Genomic DNA, 23,406 nt, shown 5'->3' on the forward strand with positions numbered 1-23,406 from the left:
GTCTTGCCTAGTGTAGATAACCACACCCCTCTTGCAAGTTTCTTGAGAAAGGTTTGTAAATGAGTCATATCCAGCAATACTGAACTCACATTCCTCTGGGTCGATTCTCCTGTTCTTGTACAACAGTTCTACAGCACCTGCAATATCTGGTTGGTGTACTCTTAGTAGTGTTTCAAACTCCTATATCTTATCGAGAAACGTGTCAGTATTAGTGTACATGGCATTCAAGCCAGAATTTGTTCTCGGTAACGTCTCTGCTCTTAGTAGTAACCCCCCCTCCCCCCCCATTCTCAGAAGCTGCAGCATTTGCTAAGTACACTGTATTTTGCACGGTGTGGTTAGAAATGTCATTGTTTACACGGCGCTCGCCTCCTGTCCGGTAGGCGGAGCTGGTACCGCCTCCCGGGTGAGGGTTAGAGCTGCCCCCTGGCCCTGTGTCGGCACACTTGGTTTCACTACCCTCCCCCTGAGTATAACCCATGTATACCCATCCCCGTTCTTCCTTGACTCCCCCCTCTTCTGCTTCAAGTCCTGCAGGAGCTTCTTGTGCTGTTCCCTCTGCATTACCGTGCGATCTGGGTGAATGAATACATCCCGAAATGCCTCGCTCCTTGCTAAGTTTTTTGCCTGCCGAATAATCTGCCATTTCTCCTCCTCACTCACTAGTGTGAACCTGAGGGGGCGAGGCTTATCCCCCTGCTTTTGTCCCAGCCTCTTCACATCCTGAGAGGTTGATGGAATCCTCAGAACCTCTGTACAAATATTTTATAACTGCATCTTATCGTGTGTTACTTTACTCACAGTTCCCCCCGCCTGGCTCTCTAGGACTCCAAAAACTATTGCATTGTTCCTACGCTGGATACGTTCCTGGTGTTCCTCCTCTCCCCTAACAGTCAGTCCGTTAATTTTAATTTCTTCGACACACTTCTTCAATGTCCCAAGCTGTTGTAGAACCTGTTCTGATCCTGTATTACTCTCCGCCCCCTCCCGTGGCCCTGCTAATATGTCAGCATAACTCCTCTTAGCAACCACCTCCATTCTATCGGCTACTTCCTCAGTCTTAGCAAGGATCTCTTTCCCAACTTGCTCCAGTTTGTCAACCAGCAGGGCTCCAGCTTCATCTATTTTCGTCCCTAGAGAACTCGTTCCCTTATGGCTTGCAATTGCTTCATTCACCTTGACTATGCAGCCAGGGCAATACCAGCAACAGCCATCATGCTTTACGGCAGTTAGTTACTTACTAAACGTTGCATTAGTCAGGCCTGTATCCTCCATATCTGACGTCTTCCTGCAGTAATCACATATCAAACTCATGGTTGTTGTTGTGGGGGCGGGGGGTGCAGACTGTGTATAGATCTACACCTGTTTAAAAAAGTAAAGAGAAAAAGAACAGTACTTAGCTACTCTCTATTGCATAGAGTTGTCGTCTGCGACTGCGTACACTGTATCTCCCTGTGAATGGTGTATTGTAGGCACAGTTTCAGTCCTTGAGAAAGCACACAAACAAAATAAAATTTAAAGTCTCTGTGGCCCCTATAACACGACTTGGTTTCAGCTGGCACGGTGCCTTTGGGTTCCCACTGTATATATACGTATAACCCCTTCTCTGCACGAAGGTAACTGATGCGCGACTTCAGAGTTCGATATGCCACTCCTTAATACTGTAAGTCCAATATCTGTGTCTTGAATTTTTCTTCAAATGTTCTCACAGTACAGTACTGTAAGTGCATTTTTTTTTTTTTTTTTTTAACACCACAAGCACTGCCACTAATTTTCCTTTTAAGGGCTGTGATTGCAGTAAAATTCACCCAGTAGAGAAACACTTAATAGTGCAAACGCCGGGAAGATATTCATGGGACCAGTGTGAGAGAGAGAAAGATGCCAGAGTTATGTTATGAATATTTTTCAACAAGAAATAATTATCATGTCAGAACTCACTGATGAAAATATACTACAGGGAAGATATAGGGAGAGGATGTTTTGAAGAGTCCAAGTGGTATAAAATTAAATTAAAGGGAGGGGACTTACTTATTGTCGGGTGTATCTACAGATCCCCAAACTGTGGCCCACTAAATCAAAGGAACTTAACAGCCTTAATAGGCAATGCAGCGATGCTAAACCCTAGCCACCTCCTTATCATGGGGGACTTTAACTATAGCGACATAGACTGGAGAAACGAGTTCCCAAATGACTTGAATAACCCTGCTACTCTTTTTGTAGAAACTCTAGAGAGATAATTTTCTGTTCCAACATGTTAAAGACCCGACACATTACAGAGGGGAGCAAACACCCAAGCCATTAGACCTCATCATAACAAATGAGAAGGGTATGGTGGCCACACTGGAACATCTTGCCCCAGTTGGCACCAGTCACCACGTAGTGTTGTCATTCAGATTTAACTGTTACTTAGCTCATGATAAAACCAGGCCATGGTGCAAATATTACAAGGGAAATTACGACGGGATGAGGGAGGAAATGATGGGTATCCACTTGCCTGACTCACTAAGGCACAAGAATGCAGACACTATGCTGAATATCATAACTAGTAAATTGACCAATTTAATCAATAAATATATACCCAAGACCAAACCCAGTGCCTCTAGGAATACGAGGAGACTCCTACACATGAACCATGCAGCAGTCGACAAAGTTAAGAAGAAAACCCAAAAATTCAATACGTGGGTTAGGTCAAACGATGAGCAGGACAAGAGGATGGATGCAAGAGCCAGAAACCAAGCAAAGGCAGAGTGTAGAAGGTCTGAAAAGGAGTTTCAGAGGCTGGTTGCAAGGGAGGTCAAGTCAAACCCAAATGCGTTTTACCGCTATGCAAAGTCAAAACTAAAAACACGAGTAGGAGTATCAGACCTGAGGCTTGAAGATGGTAGTTATGCAGATTCTGACCAGGATAAAGCTGAGGCATTGAACAGCTTCTTTTCCTTGGTGTTCACAAGAGAGCATGCGATTAACCTTCCTACGTTTGAGGGCAGACGGTTTGACAGCACTGACCCACATTGTGTACACAGAAGAGGGTATAAGAAATAAACTCGAAGTTAAAGGAACATAAGAGTCCCGGCCCTGACATGGCTGCATTCCAGAGAGCTAAGAGAGTTGAGCAGCGAGCTTGCCGAGCCCCTGAAGATTCTGTTCTGTAAATGCCTGGATAAACAAAGGGTCCCCAGTGATTGGAAACTGGATTATGTGAGTCCTATGTTCAAGAAGGGCGATCGTCACTCCACGAATGACTATAGACCAGTGAGGCTGACCAGCATAGTATGTAAAGTACTTGAGAGCATTATAAGAGATGCCACTATGGAACATCTACTCCGAAAAAACCTTATAAAGGATTGCCAACACGGTTTTATGCCGGGGCGGTCCTGCCCACAATTGCTCAAGGTATTGGATATTTGGACCCATATTCTGGAACGGGGTGGTAATATCGACAATATATACCTAGATTTTGCCAAGGCTTTCGACAATGTACCCCATGAAAGGCTGATAATTAAACTGGAAGGGTACGGGATTCGGGGAAATCCCCTAGCGTGGATCGGAGACTTTCTCCATGACCGCAAGCAGCGTGTGGTGATTATTGGCATGACATCATCATTTGTACTCGTCACAAGGGGGGGTACCACAGGGCAGTGTATTGAGCCCGCTGTTATTTGTTTGCTTCATAAATGACATGCCTGACGCTGTACATTCCTCTATACAAATGACGCAAAGTTATTTCGGGACTGTGAAGAGCTGCAGGAGGATCTCTGTGAGCTTCAAGAATGGTCGACGAAATGGCTGCCTAGATTCAATGTCACGAAGTGTAAGAGGTTACACCTGGGACGTACCAACGGTAAGGAGGCGTATCCTATGTCCCAACAGGACGAAAAAACTGCATTAATTGAGACTGAATGTGAGAAGGACCTGCCTGTAAGTGTGTATGTTGACAATGAGCTGAAGTTGTCGGGCCATTGCGAGAAGAAGGTAAATCAGGTAACTAACTATTAAGTCTTATAAGAAGGACGTTCATATATCTAGGAGGACAGTCCCTCGTAACGATCTTCAAGAGTGAAGTGCTTCCCCGTATGGAGTAATGTCACCCCGTCTGGTCCCCGAGATACGCTTGGGACTGTCAGTTGATTGAAAATGTGCAAAGGAGGGCCACCAGACTAGTTCCTACACTACAGCACTTCAGCTACCCTGAGAGATTAGAGCGCCTGAAATTGCCTAGCTTATGGTACAGACGAGCAAGCGGAGACCTAATTGAGGTGTATAAGTATATCAAAGGCCACTACTCAGTCGAGAGCCCCCCTTTTTTTTTTATTGGGCACCCCCCTACATCCTTGTGGAAGGTAAAGCGAAGAAACGTTTACAGCGCCCAACAGGGAAGCATGCTAAGTTCATGCTTGCCTTTACGTCTCATGAGTTAAGGGCGTAGAAGTCTGAAGAGTCAGTGGTTTATGTCTAAGCAAGTTATTGGAAGCTCCAACAACTTATCCCTGAATAGGAATTCGCAACTTTCGATATACAGCAGGTACCTACATTGCTGCTAAGTGAACAGGGACCAAGGGAGGCTGGGAAGTGTGTCCGAACAACTTTCCACCGCCTGGAGCTGGCGGACGTTCGCCCTACAAGGGGTCACACCTCGGTTGAGGAAACCGCAAGCCCAGAAAACTGTGAGGGGTAACTTTTTCGGAGTGAGAGTTGTGAACTCTCGGAACAATCTGCCAGAGTGTGTGAGCTCTTTCAAGACCAGACTTGACAAGCACTGGAGCAGGCTCAGATACATTCAGGAGCCAGCGCATGCCCTGTACTTGCCAACAGTGCGTAACAGAGACGTGACCGATCGCCCAAGCGGCTAACGAGCCGATCAGTAGTGAAGATGATATAAGTAAAAGTGGAGTTGCAGAAGCCGCAGCACTGCAACAGAACAGTGAAGGTGGCGAGAGAATAGTGGAGAGTTAGAACAGTGAAGGGGAAAGAAGAATGGAGAGGCTTAAAACGTACAAAGGGGGATGACAATATTGGAGGGGAATGAGGAAACATAAAGAAGAGGGGGAGGGGGGGAATAAGGGATTAATGAAGAGTGAAACAAATGTACCGGTAGATGGGTAAATTCTTTTGAGTAGCTATTTTGGCGTCCGCCTGACGCGGAAACAAACATATTGAGGGGAAGAAAGATCATTGTAATGAAAGGAACAAGGGCATACAACGAATAAACAGGTGAGGTGAAGTAAATTTAAATTTAATACTGTATATCATTTCACCATTTGCCAGTTGAATTATAGCCGTTCGGGCGGAACAAGCTATAGACTTGGGAATAAAATAAGTGATTGGGAATACATGGACTTAAGGTAGGCCAAAATACACTGATGGGGGAACAAGGATAAATCTAAAGAAAATCATAGTATGGGATCAAACAAAGGCACAGGGACTGAAGAACAAACAAGTAGTTCCTTCATCCCACCCGGCTAACTTAAGGGCCAGGGATACCACTAATAAGTTGAATTGTAAGCATTAAATTATTTTGAGTTGATTTCTTATTACAGTGACTTTTTATATAATTTTGAGTTATTTGATATTTCCGAAAATGATAAAAGTTTCTGACCAAGACTTTCCACAAAATATATCCTGTTTCATTGTTTGTTTACATGTGAAACACTCGGGCATGTTGGTCACCCTGAGGTGTCAAAGAAGAGTCTGAAGTCAATAATCATTTTGGAAGAATAATTACTGCCAATGAATTTATATTACACTAACGTCATGTATACTTAGAATATTTGTTGTTTTATTTGTAAAATATATATTTTGATAAATTAAATTGAGATTTAGGAAATTGTCTTGAGAAATAGAGGTAGCAGACGAAGATCAGAGGCCGATGGAAAGATGGCCGACTCGATGAAATATGTAAAGTTAAAGCGAAGTGAAACTTGTGGTTTTGGGTTTTCTATCTTGGGAGGAGCGGGTTCGGAACTCCCACCAATTATTTATGACATCATTGAAGGATCACCGGCAGCAAATTCATGTCAGGTAACCATTAACAGCTTACATCTAAGGGCAAGATTATGGTTCTAAGTATTCCGATTTTTCCCCTAGTTTAGTTTAGTTGACAAACATTTGTATTTCTGAAATCTTTATTCAAGTATCAACCTCACAAGTTGTATATTCAAGTGGTATTAGTTTGAGATTTCTTTTCTTCGTCGTTAAATTGACTGCCACTTGTCATAGGTTACTGTGTGAATATATTTTCGTTGTAGGTGTAAATTAATATCCACTACCACACCCCTAATTTTGGAAATAACTAGAGTCAGACTTAAAAGCAGCGAAAGCAGACATTTTAGTAATGTTGTACTTGAGCTCTTCATTCTTGATAAAGCATGAAACCAAAGAAATGCCTTCCCCAAATGAAGTCTATAATATACATATTATGTTCTCTTGAGTTGATTTTCAGGAACAAATAATTTGGTAAATATGAAGAGAAGAGGACCAACCTCTTCTAGCTTATGTTTCATCATTTAACTTTGCAGGATTGTGGATTTTAATGCATTTATCATAATCAGTTGGCAAGCTGATGACATTTAACTTACAAGACACTTAAAATTATTAGTTAGGATCTACTTGGTGAGAGTCATTTGGCCTCAACAACAACCTAACAAAATTTGTCCATAGAAGATAAAACCTTAGTGATTAATCAGTTTAGCACATGACCTGGACTTAAGGATAAAAATTGTTTCTTATATAAAATGTAATTCTGATTCGATTTTCTTTTATGGTATTTTTTGTTCAAATGAGCGATTATGAAGATATGCCCCCTATCCAACAATTTTGAAGCCCACAAAAGTGGACAGGGCGTGGAATTAGAGAGAATTTGTGGGGACACTACCAAACCTTAAAAACCTAACCTAACCTAACCTAATGTAATTTAATACAGTGAGGTCAGTTTGTAATAAGGCAGCTGATTGGTTGGGGAATGGACACTTGAAGAATCACTACAGTTTTAAAGTATTTAATCTATCATATTTATATTATGATATTTTAAGGATAAACACTTTTTGTGTTAATCTCTGATAATTTCTGCACTCGGGGAAGCAAAATTAGCATGGGATGTAAACTCCACCTTCCCTTGTGACATCATGGAGCAAGTTGGAGGATGTAGCTGAAAATTTTTACTCTTATTTTCTTGTTCTCTTCATGATATTTATGTTACCAGAGCATTTTACAAGCTTATTTTTGCTTCCCCAAGTGTGGAAATTATCAGAGTTCAACAGAGAAAAGTTATTATTTCTTAAAATAACGTAATATAAATACAATAGATTAGATAATGAAGAACTGTAGTGATTCTTCAAGTGTCCATTCCCCAACCAATCAGCTGCCTTATTACAAATTGACCTCACTGTATTAAATTACATCCATCAGCCAATCAGCTGCCTTGCTACAAACTGACCCTAGATTCATTTGCAAGCCTCAGGTGAACAGAATATAGGCTAGATCACTTAAGTTAAAGGCCATTAAGAGCTGGTTAGGGCCCCAAAAAAGATAAGTTTATGGGCCCCTTTTACAGATATATTTAATATTTATAACCCTCTTTTCCATGGCCCTCTAGAAGTGGGTATGGTATAATATGATTCTAGGTAACATAACTTCATGTATCATCTGTCTGCTACCTGATTATGAAAAACATAACAAAACAAAACAAAACACTGAAGTCAGTAGTTTTGGAGAGATTCGTGTCAGAACATAAGAACATAAGAAAATAAGGAGTCTGCAATAGGCCGGTTGGCCTGTGCATGGCAGCTCCTGTCGAGAGTTACTACCACTCTCTATCATCCATGAATCTATCCAGCCTCCTTCTGAAACTTTCCAGCATTCCAGCACTTACTACAAAGTTGCTAAGCTTGTTCCACTCGTCCACCACCCTATTTGTGAACCAGTTCCTTCCTATCTCCCTCCTAAACCTAAACTTATCCAACTTAAAACCGTTGCTTCGAGTCCTATCCTGCTCGGATATTATAAGAACTTTATCTATATCCCCTTTATTGATTTCTTTCACCCACTTAAATACTTCTATCATATCTCCCCGCACTCTTCGTCTTTCTAGGGAATGCAAGTTTAGTTTCTTTAACCTATCTTGATATGGAAGGTTTCTAAGTCCCGGAATCATTTTCGTCATTCTTCGCTGCATCGACTCTAGTGAATTGATGTCCATTCTATAATAAGGGCACCAGAACTGAAGCGCATAATCGAGGTGCGGCCTGACTAGCACAAGATATAGTTGCAATAAGACCTCTGCACTCTTATTACTTACACTTCTAGATATAAAACCCAATACTGGGTTGGTCTCTTTGCTTTACGTTCAGGAAAAATGAGCTATATTCAAAATTGTATGCTTATGAAAATCTCTACTGATCAGGGGTGTCCCAAGCAAAGTTCCTCCTAATTCTTTACATCATTGTGTAGATTTTTTTTGGTAATGTGTACCAACATCAAGGTAATGTGCTAATGTGTGCACCAGTAGAAAAAAAAAGGCTATTACTGTACTGTACTTGATGACTGTTCTGTGCCATTAGCACCAATATGAAGAAATTTGGGTACAGTAACACAGGTACTGTATTGTGCTTGATGAGACTGGTCTGATCTTAGCACCAACTTGAGGAAATTTCTCTGTAGAAAACACAACCTCTCATACCACAAGAAAATAAAACAAAACTAAAGGAATAACATGTTTCGTGCAAACCATAAAACTGAAAAGTTTTATGGTTTTTTATATTTTCTGCTGTTTAGCTTTTGAGATCAAGCATTGGTTTGTTTCATAGATAGTAAATGGAGAAACTTAATTTACCGTACCTAGCAAAACATAATTAGAAATATTATACCTGTACAGTAGTTATTTTCTTTTTATTCTTCTAAACTAAAATGCAACTCCCTTCTATTTTATATATTTTAGTTACTGATATTTCTATAGTTTATTGTTCATTACGTGAACAAAACTAAAATTAATTTTTATTTTATTCTTCTAAAATAAAATAAAATTCCTTTATATGAAAGGAACTATTCCAACAGACTGAACATAGTGTGCATTGCAAGGTCGTATTTGCTATGTAAAAAATGATATTATGTTAAATGCATAGCTACCTCATTATTTTTTGTAATTTTCCCAAGGTAAGAAAGCTTTTATCTTCTGAGGAGAAATTCCTTATAGATAATGCAAAACCCAGACTACTTTCGTCAAATATTACGAAAATATATCCATGGAAGATATTTTTTTTTCTCTCTCGAAAAAAAAAAGCCCAAGTAATAAGCCTTGTGTAATATCACTTTTATGTTATTTTTGTGTGGCGATGACAATGCCATGTCTTTTACCCATTTTGGAATGTATCAGTATCTGCTACTTTGGGAATATTTGTGAGCTGAGGATAAGCAAATCTGGACAAATTAAGTGCACAGTACTTTATTGACTGTTTTGTAACCAATCACGCATGTAGCCGAGCCAATCTAATCTGAGCCAACAACTCTCAGCATATTTCTTCAGTCAAATTAGTTTTGGTTTTTTGATTTGTGTTGAATGCACTTATAATTGTTTCACCAATAGCACCCGCTCATTATTTATATTGCAGGTATTTACAGGATGGAATGAAATACACATGTCCAAATACAACTATAAATTCTGTGTAAATACGGTAATCCATAAAAATAAAAATAAAACAATAATACAAATATTTATTTTTTGGAAATCCTCAAATACAAATGATGTACAGTGGGGTATGCTATAACGAACGGATTCTACTACGAATATTCCTATAACGAATGGTTTTACCTATAAAATTGAGAATGCTATAACGAACGCAACTCCTACAACGAACGCAGATGAATACAGGACTATTTCATCTGGCTAATGAATATTATTGTACCGCGGCTCACATAAAGAGCGTCAGGCGCCATATTGGTTCATTGTGTAGTCAGTGCACTACTGAACCTGTTGAAATTTCGTCTTTTGATGTGGAAATTCGTGTTATTTTTATAACTATTTTGTTATACAAGTGTACAATTGTAACATTGAATCGTCAAAAGCGAGTGAGAAAGCTAATAACCCTTGAAACTAAGAAAGAAATTATAAATAAACAGACAAAGTGCCTGTAAGACAGTCACCAAAGAGGGCTAGGAAGGATGACTCCTCTCCTTCCACCTCTTCCCCATAATTCTCTCCTCCCCCCTCCCCCTCTGCCTCCTGTCCTGCATACTAACTACACTAAGGTAAGATAAAGTACCGTATTTTTTACAATTTCCACAGAAATTTTTCACTGTTAAGTGGTTGTATTTGGGGGCCTGGAACGGATTAATCCTATAACGAACTAATGTTATAATGGACGAGGTTCTAGAACCAATTAGATTCGTTATAGCATACCCCACTGTACAAATATTAAAGCCACAAATGAAAATAAAAGACAAATACTGTACAAAGCTTCAAGTACAAGCCTAACATAAACCTTCAAATACTCCTGTAGATAAATTCTAGTTATGAATACAGTATACAGTTATTTTACCATACATTTCATGTAATGTACTACTGAAAATTCAAATGTAAAATATTTTTAGTCACCACTAGTGCAGGTTTCAGTAATTGCAATTCATTTTATGGCAGCCCAAATAAAGGCTGCTAACACTTGCTGTACTGTACTGTATAGCTTTGTTACTGCAGTATGGTTTTAACATTTTTTTTCACATTTTTAATATACAATACTGTGCATTATACAGTACTGTACTGGTACTAACACACATACAGTACAGCACTGCTATATGTGGGTCATGTGACACAATATACCGTACTATTTTCTTTTTTCATTCGATTGTTCTCTTAGGCTTGTGCCTGGTGTTGCATTGTATTTTGTTAAGTTCTGTATATTGCTTATAAAATTTCTATGCTTTCCAAGCTAATTTAAAAAGTAAACAACTGTCAGGGTTTTCAAGGAATTTATTCCCATACATGGGACGACTCGATCGATTGGGTTTTTTTTTTTGGATTATGTACGGAGGAAATTAAAACCAGGTATTGTTTTTTAACTGTATTTGAAGCAAATACGACAAATAAAAGCACCAAATATGAATTAATACAAATACTGTACTGTACATGCACAACTTTAAATTATTTCCATATACTGTACAGTATAGTCTCGATTTATGTGGATTTGGTTTACGCGTTTGGTCATTTACGCAGCACCTTGCCAGACCGACAGTTTTTATTTACGCGGCTCATTCCATCATTTACGCGGGGAGCGGCGCGGGCAGGGTGCGCACAAGGTCGCCCAGTCAACAAAACATTACCGAGTTCTTCACCCGCCACCCACCACAGTCAGCCCAAGTCAGTGATAGTGATAGTGAGGATATGGACTTTGAGGGGTTTGACAAAGAGGCCCTGCAAGCCTCTGTGGTGGATAGTGATACAGGTGATACAAGTGATACAGGTGAGGGCCAATAATCTGCCCTCTGCCTCAGAACCAACCCCAATCCCCTTGTACCCAGCTATCTCTTCTACTAAGTAAGTGCTAAAAAACCTAATATTATTGATATTTCTCTTAAATATTAATTGTGTGTGCATACCATCATAAAATTAAGATGTTATTTTTACTACAACGTACGTAACGTATTGTGTCTGGGTGAAATATAATTTGTTTATTTACAGAAGATATTTGTTTTTAGCCAGAATATAATTTACATTGCTGGAATTCTTATAAGATAGTGATTAAATTGAATATAAACAAGTTTAAATTTGCATTAGACATACAAATTTTAGATCTAATTTAAGAATTTTATTAGAGAGCAAAAATGTTATCTTTTGTGCAAAATATATGACGTTTATATTCAAATTATTTGCAGTCTTGCAAGGAATCCAGCAATGTCAATTATATTATCCTAAACTTAGTCTGAGGTATTATTTATTACTAAACCTAAAAACCTAGTGTTTTCACCCAAACATTTCTCAGGGAGGGAGGAGAGCCAGCGAGCGTGGGAAGAGGGGGAGTTGAGTTTATTATTTGAATGGACATTAACCAGCGACTGTATTTCTCTTAAATATTAATTGTGTGCATACTATCATAAAATTAAGATGTTATTTTTACTACAACGTACTATTGTGTCGGAAAAAGTTTAGTTTGGGGGTCGACCCAGTCTCTATTTCAATTAATCCCATATGTTCTGTTATTTCGTTTACGCGTTTCTCGTTTTACGCGGACCTCCATGGGTTCAATTGACCGCGTAAATGAAGACTATACTGTAGTACATGTACTGTACAAATAAAATGGAAATACCAATATTTCTGTATTGTACAGTACTTGCAAATACAAATATGTATTTGGCCCTATCTCTGGTATTCCCATAATTTTACACCTACAGTAAAGTCTGCATTTATACAGTCAATTGAACCCGTGGAGGCCCGCGTAAAACGAGAAACACGTAAATGAAATAACAGAACATATGGGATTAATTGAAATAGAGACTGGGTCGACCCCCAAACAAAACTTTTTCCGACACAATAGTACGTTGTAGTAAAAATAACATCTTAATTTTATGATAGTATGCACACACAATTAATAATTAAGAGAAATATCAATAATATTAGGTTTTTTAACACTTACGTTAGTAGTAGAGATGGCTGGGCACACGAGGATGGGGGGTTGGTTCCGAGGCAGAGGGCAGATTATTGGTCCTCACCTGTATCACTTGTATCAATTGTATCACTATCCACCACAGAGGCTTGCAGGGCCTCTTTGTCAAACCCCTCAAAGTCCATATTCTCACTACAGTGGTCTCTCGGTTAACGAGCGCCTCGGTTAACGAGATTTCGGTTAACGAGTTACCTTCCATAAGATTCTTAACTTCGGTTAACGAGCAATCCCTCGATTAACGAGTTTCTTAAGAGCCGACCTCCACATGATTTTGCTTGCATTTGGCGGTCCCCACGCTGTAGTATTAGTCCGCCAATACAGTAATCGGTTCTAGGGCTTAAATTCCTTACCCTTTTAGTAAATATCAAGAAGTTTATACTGTTCAATAATTTTAAAAGTTTAATATTAAATTTTTTAGTCATTTTAACATTTATTGAACATAATTGAAGGTAGGGTCACTTGTTTGTGGCTCGCCATCCAGCCTGCCAACACAGCATACAGGCATCAGTCTTTGTGTCTTTTCAGTGGAGGTAACATCTTGCTTGAGACTCTCTTCAACTAAACAATTTTTTCTGTGTTTGCAAGCAAATTATTGGTCATTTTGAAATTTATTTTACATATTGACAGTATATAATGCAGTGCACTGTTGATTTAAAGAAAATAATCTTGAATTACACCAAGAAAACTAAAATTTTATGGGTGAAATGGCGCCATGGGGTGACTTCTCTTCCACCCCAATGCCTTCTCTTCTCCTTTCTCCTCCACCCCCATTCTATTTCCCATCATCATCATCATCATCCAGGAGCCTTCTACATACACACCTCAAAGTAAGTGTACTTTTCTACCTTTTTTGTTGAATTTAGGCAATTTTCGGTGAGCTGGAACCAATTACCCAAAAACCCATTGAAACAATGGTTTCGGTTAACGAGTTTTTCAGTTAACGAGCAACCTTCTAGAACGGATTGTGCTCGTTAACCGAGGGACCACTGTATCACTATCACTGACTTGGGCTGGCTGTGGTGGGTGGCGGGTGAAGAACTCGGTAATGTTTTGATGACTGGGCGACCTTGTGCGCACCCTGCCTGCGCCGCTTCCCGCGTAAATGACCAAATTTACCGCGTAATTAAAGCATTTCGATTCTGGCAAGGCACCGCGTAAATGACCAAATGCGTTAACCAAAGCTGCGTAAATCCAGACTCTACTGTACTGTATTTTGGACATAATTTACTTAACTCCCAAAAATTAATTCAAGAGTTTGTAAAAATTATTTTTAAAGGGAACTTACAGTATATGTTTTGTGTCCTATAAAGAATAAAACATTGAAACAAAAGTCTGTTGACTTTTCTTTACTGTACTTTACTGTACTGTACTGTATGTACTGTTAGTCACTGGTTTATATTGGGGGTGTATTCCTAGAAAAGGTGGTGAGAGTAGGACATTTAATAAGGAATATTTTTTCCCCTAAACTTAGAGATGGGTGATGTTACATCCTGGGGCAAATTTTATGGAAACCTTAATCTAATTTAACCTTTTGACTTTGATATGTCCCTTGGGGGGACCTCCCAGATGATGTAATTTTGTGATTTCTGAGAATGATGAAAATGATAATGAACACCTATAAGAATAAAGTCCATTTCATGTAAGACTAATATTCTAGGGACAGTAAGCATCTTCCAAACCTCAATTAGTATATTTTCAGCCAAATATTGTGGTTAATTGTTGTCAATACACAATTATGAATACAATGCAGCATACTGTACCTGATACCACTTGAATTACAATAAAAAATGCAAAGAAATATAGAATACAGTACTGTACAGTATTCAAACTAAATACATTGTGGCTGTGTGGGTTCTGCAGAGACATGAAGGCCCTCAGAGCATCAGGTGGAATAGGATAAAAAGTGGGAAGTTTGAATGTATGGTGCACAAATAAAAAATGCAGACCATGCAGTAATCACTAACGGTTAAGCACAGACCCAAATATTAGAGACAAATGTTCGACAAATTAATACTAAACAAATAAAATATGAAAGTAGATACAGTGTTGATCAAGTCTGGTTTTGAAAGAGTTCACACTCGGTGCTGCCAGAGAATGTTGTGACTGCACCGAGTGTGAGCTTCAAAACCAGACTTGACCAACACTGTTGAGGGTACAGATACATCCTGGAATCAGTACATGCCCAATACTTGCCAACAGTTCATAACAGAGATGTAACCGACCGCCCAAATGGCTAATGAGCTGGTCAGTGGCGAAGAGGATAAAAGAAAAGTAAATGAACACACATACTGTACAGTACTATACTGTATATGGGTACTGTATATTACTTGACACTCAATGACAGGCCAAACATGCATCTGAAGTGGATTCAATGGCTGGAGCACAGTGTTGCCGCTTTGCACATTCAGCTGGTAGCAGTGTTGCCACAAGACATTGATTCTGGTGCTTGGTTTGAATTCTTTTCTGCTCTCATTGTGGCAAAAACAGCTTTATATCAAACAGGCAAGACTTAAATACAAAATTGTCCTCTAATTTGTGAATGGTGTTTACCATAATTGACATAGATAGAACTGATGCAAATCACCAGTTAAATTTTTTTAGTTTTTTACTCAAATAAAAAACCTTACAATACACAAATTTCTCCATATATTTTTTTAAGTAAACACTGGCAGGGAAAGGAAGCTGGAGGCCTGTGTACTGTACTACCCTATTGTCCTTGATGGGTACAGTATACATTATCATTCATTGGTGAAGTTTTGTTTATTCATGTGATACCCTTTTCTCACACCATGATGAAAATAAATGAAAAAATTAAATACAGTACCTCTGAATACTTTTGTATATAGAATTTCATTACCTCTGTGTGAGTTAGTTTATTGGACACCCCCTTGGATTCATTGCAAGTCAAAATGCAAAGTTCCGTTGCTTCTGCACAATTTGCTGAATTAATACAAGTTATCACTAGCTGTATCAAACATTAGCTGGAATGTACCCAAATTGAGCAATGCTAAGATGTCCATTCCTGCTAAAATCAGACAGGTCAAGGGGATTTTTTTTAATTCACTAGAGTACACATTGGCACATGGCATTAGTGTACAGTACTGTACTTCAGTACTGTATGTAATTTGTTTTATGTAAACAATCTCTTTGTTTGGTAGCACTAATCAGTGGTATCTTTGTTTTTTGTTCTATAGCTATTGGAATACCCATTCCTGATGAACAATATTTCAAATGCACAGAAACCTCCTCTAGTGTTTAGATTGTTTTGTAAAAAAATATCTTTCCTTTCATGCTATACAGTACAGTATTATTAAGAACTCTGCTAAACTGCAACAATAGCAAAGCAAGTATATACAACATGACTTAGAAATATAATTCTTGTTATTTATTAAGTTAGGGGTTTAGGTTGTATGGGTTTTTTAGTGAGTTTTAAACCTGGCCATTTTCCTTATATTGTTTGTAGTCTACCATGATTAGTGTTACACTTTATGAGAAAATTTGGATGCCTTGTGATTACCTTAAACTTTGTTATTGAAAGGAATGGCTATGAATTCCGGGTGATCGTACCTATAGAATTAAGTGTAACGAAGGAAGGTAAGTGTCAGGCCCTGTATATGGTATTTGACCATACACCTCTTTGTATAGGTATAATGTATCTGTGGTTTACCTTACAATATCAAATGAGTCCTTGCTTGATCATGTGTTTAATGAATGTACAGTACTGTTTGAATTTGAATACCTGTACAGTATTTCACATGGCAGCTAATGGTCAGGTGTAATGAATGGGATGTCACAACAATGTTCAGTGATCAGGACAATACCTTGTATTAGGTCTGGGTAAGAATTTATGTTTCTGATCTCTGACTACTGAAATTATGGGAGATTTTTTCCCATACTTTTAAGCAGAGTGTTATAGGTATGTATGCTGTATTTTAGAGTTGTTAACAAGCATTTATGGGGTCAGTTTTATGTGATGTCAGATGAAAGCTCCCCGTAATGTGCAGTGTTGATCCCAGACATACTGTATGCTTTCTGTACTTGTATTAATAACCAATATAAAAAAAGGTCAAAGGGAGGGTTTGTTACTTTATTTTGTTTTAACTTTGTGAAAAGATAAATGTTATTTAATGCATAGACTAGAAGGGGAGTGGGGGGGTAAGGAAAATATGCTTGTGAAATGCACAAATATTTTTTAATCTTAATAAGAAGTTTAATGATTCAATCAACAGGACTGTACTACTGTAGTTACAGAGACTGTACTGGGTTAGGTTTTGTTGATTCATGTCGTAAGCTCACATAAATGGTTTAGCACCATAACTTCTGCTGCTAATATAGTTTAAGTAGCTGTTATCCTTCTTATAGAGATTGAAGTTTTATTTTTAAGAGTTTATGTTCATTTTTCCTTGTTCCCCCGATAGATTATGTATTAAAACAAATATGGTAGTAAAGATCTCCTAGAAATATAGTAAAAAATCCTCTCCCTAATCATTACCAATAATAAAAAGGTTCATATGACTGCCATGTTGTTTGAATATACAGTATTCTTTTATTGCAGGAAAAAGAATGTAAAAATTGTGAGTTGCTTATTGTTCTTTGATAGTGTACCTTATACCTAACCAAGGCTTGGGTAAGTATGAATGGTAGGATTCATCATCATCATCTTCTGCTATATGGCTATAATCCATGTTGATGTTCGCATGGGTTATTAGTGAACACCTGATGGCAGGTGTCCAAGCTGTAGTCTCTTACATTCTCTTTATCAGGTAATTATCTCTGAAGGCATTTCTCACAATATTTCCCCTTGTTATTTTTTGCCTACTCCTAGTTCTCCTTCCCTTGACATTGAAACTCAGGTATCCCTTGATCCAATTGGTCTCCTTCATTCCCTCCACAAGCTCAAACCATCTCAGCTAACCTCTGCACAATACCTCGCCCACACTATCAATACGCAGTTGCCCTCTTAGCTCTGAATATGGTTTCCTGTCTCATGTTATATGTCCATTTCACCATTGTCATTTTAACTGGTTCAAGCCTGTGTATGTCGTCTTCAGTTGCCTGTGTTCTACTGCCGTGTAGTATCAAACTTCTCATGTCAGTTGCATACAACTTCCTTTTTAATTGTAGAGAAGGTCCTCTCAGTCAATAAAGGCAATAGCTCCTTGAACTTTCTTCCAGCCATTTCTAACTTGCAACTGAGCTAGCTTTGGCACCAATTCTAGCCATAATTCCTCTCATTATTTTTACATTAATATTCCTCATTGTGTTGTTAGTTAAGGAGCCATTGTTTGTTTTTATTTACTTGATTTACTTCTACAGTGTACCTGTACTGTAGTATTAATAACTTCATCATTTTAATAAAATCTCTAAGTTTAAGGCTTGAGGAATTTTGTTTCAATGATAAAGATGTCTCCTTTATAAGCACTTGTATATAAAGTCTTTGTTGTGTTAGACCTTTAAAAAGAACTAAAATACCTAAAGTATTTAATTTGTAATCAATTAATGGGAATTTAATATGAATGCCATAAATTTAAGTTTGATAATGATTAACCCATTTAATGTTAAGGGTTTTTTTTTTTAGCTGAATAAAATTCTCTCTCATTAGATAGAATATAATATCTAAGTGTGATACTAATCCCTCAAGGGTTAAGACCTTTAAAAGATTTTAAGAAAAAAAATTTACAATTAGAAATTGCTAATGTTAAGTATGGCAAACTGTCCACTGTGTGAGCCATTTTTAAATATTGATGAATTAAGTTCATCATTGCCCATACAGTGTATCAGGTTTGCATGAAAGTTCATGGATCAGAGTTGGAACCTCATTTTGAACATTATTTGGGTTACATTTAGTTCGGTTAGGAAATCCAACCTCATTAATGCTAATCAGTTTCTAAAATGAGATTTAAACTTTAGTTGATTGATTTTCAGCCATAGGTATTTGAAGATGTAATCTTTTGTGTTTGAAACTTAATATGGTGAGTGAGGTTGGCAAAACTTGGTAGAGTGCCATCATTATAGTCAGTTTTGAATGCAGTACAGTATAATTCTGGTGAGCAGTATCAAATCCAGATCCCTGACACATACCCAAGTATAATAATTACACTACCTTATACCGTATTTGCCGGCATATAAGACGTACCACCGCATAAGACGCACCCCTATTTTACAAGGATATTTTGTGGAAATTTTTTTTTTTCGTTTCATCATACAATTATTGAAAGTAATTTTAAAGTTGTTTTGTAGGGGGAAAACATGATTTTGTGCATGTAAATACAATATATACCAGAATCAAGTAGGAAATCATATATACAGTAGTAATATTATACTAACCTAACTCTACCTCTGATCAGAGCAGCTGTGTGGCTTGTTTATATTTTGGTCAAGAAAATTACCAGCAGGATGTGAAACTCGTATTTTTAGCTGTGATGTTTTGTGTTGCCGCGAGCTACCACCAGGGTGTAGCACCATCGCTATTGTTTTGGCGTCATTGACTCATTGCAAATGGCTTACTGGCGACTGAACTTTCTGTTAACAATTCTTTAATCTTTCTCGGGGCATTTTTCATTTAGATAATAAACATCTTTCTTAAAGGTAATACAGTGGGGTATGCTATAACGAATCTAATTGGTTCTAGAACCTTGTTCGTTATAGCATTCGTTCGTTATAGGATTAATCCGTTCCAGGCCCCCAAATACAACCACTTAATACTGAAAAACATAATATAAAATTGTAAAAATTGTAAAAAAGTGCATAAATATGCATCTAAACCCCTGAAATAAAGAATATCATTAATACTTGTAATAAAAAAACAATAAATTAGTAAAAAAAAAAAAAATATTTTTTTTAAATAATGTTCGTTGTAGGAGTTTCGTTCGTTATAGCATTCTCAATTTTATAGTTAAAACCGTTCGTTATAGGAATATTCATAGTAGGATCCGTTCGTTATAGCATACCCCTCTGTATAGTCTTTAAATAACTTAAGACATGTATTTGGTGTGGGTTACATCTGCTAGGGAAGGAGGTACAGTGAGATGTTGTGAGCTTCCCTCTGCCGTTAAGCCAATGTAAGCCACTATTTATGTCTTGGGCAAATTTGCCATAAGTTTGTGAAAATAGATTGTGATAATTTGGCTTGTTTTTCAGTATTTTATTATTAGTAATATTATTATTAAATTGTTTTTTGTGCTTAGTGGACTACTGCTCGTCCCAGACTCCCTAGCTAGGCACCTCCGCCTATGGTGCTCGGCCTCCCATCCGTAATACGGGCGCTTTAGACTCAGGGTAATTTGTGATACATTAAAAAAAAATGCATCTTATACGCCGGCAAATACGGTAATTCATACCCAAGTATAATAATTAGTACTTTATAATTCATACCTGTGATCCTGTTGTTTTTAATTAGCACCCAATATTCCTGATAGATACTTCTAATCTCAACCGCACCACCACCTAAGCCCTGTTTAATACAGGTATTGAAATTCCAGATGAGCTTTACATATTTTCTGAAATTGAACTTTCCATAATACAAACTGAAAGTGATCCTTATAGTTTATTTTCCTTACAGATATACAGTACTGTACTATATTGGTATTCTCTCTCTTTTGTTTCCTTTTGCTAATGTACAGTGGTCCCTCGGTTAACGAGCACAATCCGTTCCAGCAGGTTGCTCATTAACCGAAAAACTCGTTAACCGAAACCATTGTTTCAATGGGTTTTTGGGTAATTGGTTCCAGCTCACCGAAAATTGCCTAAATTCAACAAAAAAGGTAGAAAAGTACACTTACTTTGAGGTGTGTATGTAGAAGGCTCCTGGATGATGATGATGATGATGATGATGGGAATTAGAATGGGGATGGAGGAGAAGGGAGAAGAGAAGGCATTGGGGTGGAAGAGAAGTCACCCCATGGCACCATTTCACCCATAAAATTTTAGTTCTCTTGGTGTAATTCAAGATTATTTTCTTTAAATCAACAGTGCACTGCATTATATATTGTCAATATGTAAAAATTTTTCAAAATGACCAATAATTTGCTTGGAAACACAGAAAAAAAGTGTTTAGTTGAAGAGAGTCTCAAGCAAGATGTTACCTCCACTGAAAACAGAGAGAGACTAACGCCCGTCTGGTGTGTTAACAGGCTGGATGGCACACCAGAAACTACTGTAGTTTCTTTACCTTCAATTATGTTCAATAATTGTTAAAATGACTAAAAAAGTTAATATTAAACTTTTAAAATTATTGAATAGTATAAACTTCTTGATATTTACTAAAAGGGTAAGGAATTTAAGCCCTAAAACCGATTACTGTATTGGCGGATTAATACTACAGCTGGTGGACCGCCAAATGCAAGCGAAAACATGTTGAAGTCAGCTCGTAAAAAACTCGTTAATCGAGGGATTGCTCGTTAACTGAAGTTAAGAATCTTATGGAAGGTAAATCGTTAACCGAAATCTCGTTAACCGAGGCGCTCGTTAACCGAGGGATCACTGTAATGCAGAACTGTATATGTTTCAACAAATGTAGATAGACCCTTTATGAAGGTGCTGTGTGTTGTACTCAGCCTCTGTTACATTTGTCAGCAGGCAAAAGTTTTTTGGTTTTCTCAGTTTTTATTACTGATAATTAATTAACCCTTTACTGCAGCTGGTATAGTTGCAGACAAAAGTCCTGTCTTGCTGTCAGCCACAATGTGAAACTGACACACCTGAGGTTAGAACAATGTAGCCCAAAAAGAAAGTTCTTTATTGTACGTATCAATAAATGATACAGTGATATAATGTTAGCTGGAATAATTGGTGCAGAGCTCCTCTGGGTATGGAGACAAATTTTTCATCCCAGGAAAAATTTGCGCATTCGCAGAATTTTTGGGGTACATTATTGGGAAAAGTTTTCCTAGAGTCTAGACTACTCATATTGCATCTCCGGAATGTTTCCGGGTGCTGGGAAAAGTTTTCTGGGAGTCTAAGCTACGCATCTCGCAAAGGCAGACAGAGTTTTATTTACGCAAACACCACTGTACACCTACAATATATTATTAATGAACAAAATAGACTACTATACACTATACTGCCTTTGTCCTGTACTGTACCATCTACTGTAGTAGGTGTTACTGTCACTCTCTCCTCCGTCTCCATGAAGGAGGTATTGTACACACACTGTATGCTATATTACATACACCTCTGCACACTAGCCTGCAGTAGGCATACACAGTCCATTTTGTTATGTACAGTAATGTTTGTACAGTACTTTGACAATTACTGAACGTACAGTACAGTATAGGGAACTGTTATCACATTTTATGTCTTAATACTGCTGTAACTGTAGTCTTGGTTGATTGTGTCCTGGTACAGTTATGTACTGTACAGTACTGCATAATACAAATTGTATGCAAAAACAGTAGCAGGCGATGGAATAACCTTGTACAATGGCAGCAGAATATGAACTATGGCCTAAATTACCTAATCAGCTAGCCCACCCAAACACCTGGCTATCTCCATGGCACTGACAGTAGGGCATCTGGTGTCCCTTGAAAGGGTAACGATTCAGATTATTGCTTATTTCTCTCTTATTATCAGTTAGCTTGTTGGTACAGTATCTGACTGTATTGGTCCAATCTTGTCTTGTGTTTTAGTTTGATACTTTTAGAAGAATCCCTTAGGGTTTGGCTTTGCCTGCCTCACTACCTTCAGTTCATTATTCCTCTTAGCTTTTCTTATCTCTGCCTTAACCCGACTGTTCAATACTTTATAATAATCATGGAGATAAACATCACTCACCACAATTGATTCTCCTACCTGTAGGCTTCCTTTGTCCTGGTTCTGTTGGATGAGAAGTGCTCTAAGTATGCAGCAAAAAGCAGTGTCCTATCTTGTCCTCCTAATTCTAAACAGTGTATCTTGGCATTCGCTCATCAAGATGCTTTGGTTGTAGGTGTGTTTTACCTTGGGGTGTTTAACAGAAAATTATCTCACAGAGTCATTGGTCACTCATTTCTTCCCCATGGTTATAAAATGGGTTAATTTACATTAAAAATAACTCAACAAAATTTTACATGTAGTGTGTATGGAATTTTTTTTAACCTGGCAGTTTAGTAAAAGATTGTTTAGGTCATTCATGTCACAATTAGAAGAAACAGATAATTATATAAAAGCCTAAATAATAGCACTTTACCATCAGCTACAACTCACCTGATAAACACATAATGCCTTCATTTCACAGTGATGGATTGCATTCTTTTTCTTCTACAAAGTGCCAGAGCAATAGTATTATATCTTCTTAGAAATTATATTTACAATAGTTAATTTTGCTTAGTTCCTTGACTTTATATACTGTATATACATGAAAAAAGTCATAAATTTCATGGAATCACATAAAAAATATGATGGATTATGTGCATGTATGTATTAATGTTTTTTGAAAACACTTGTCCCTGTTTGTTTCTTAAATCAAAACCAAAGGCTGCAGATGTAACTTTATATTGTCATGTGTGTATATATTGTAATTGGGTACAGTACATCATTTACCACAAGGTTTAACTGTGTTTTACCTTCTTGTAATGCTCAGTCCAGGGCCCAGAAGCAATTATAATAAATACAATGCTCAATCCAGGGCCCTACACTGAAGCTGGAAACAAGAATACAAAAACTTCGCTCTCTAATTGGGTATCGCTCTCACTAACCACAAACCGTATGTGCAGTTTCTTTTTTTACTCTTGATGAATATTAGTTTGCTGCTTTTTTAATTTTTTGCTTCTTGCTTTTATGC

At 37.7% G+C, this 23,406-nt stretch overlaps 1 protein-coding gene across 4 annotated transcripts in view; it reads left to right on the forward strand.

Moving 5' to 3' along the window:
- The first annotated feature begins 5,068 nt into the window (after positions 1-5,068).
- Positions 5,069-23,406, forward strand: part of LOC121874566 (PH and SEC7 domain-containing protein-like) — an 84,410-nt gene continuing 66,072 nt past the window's right edge. For all 4 annotated transcript variants that reach the window (XM_042378760.1, XM_042378763.1, XM_042378761.1 and 1 more), the window contains exon 1: positions 5,069-6,018. In XM_042378760.1, coding sequence (XP_042234694.1) covers positions 5,875-6,018 — 144 coding nt within the window. In that variant the 5' untranslated portion in view covers positions 5,069-5,874. The remainder of the gene's footprint in view (positions 6,019-23,406) is intronic.

The sequence above is a fragment of the Homarus americanus genome, unplaced genomic scaffold (assembly GCF_018991925.1).
Source record: "Homarus americanus isolate GMGI-L3 unplaced genomic scaffold, GMGI_Hamer_2.0 scaffold34360, whole genome shotgun sequence".
Lineage (NCBI taxonomy): Eukaryota > Metazoa > Arthropoda > Malacostraca > Decapoda > Nephropidae > Homarus > Homarus americanus.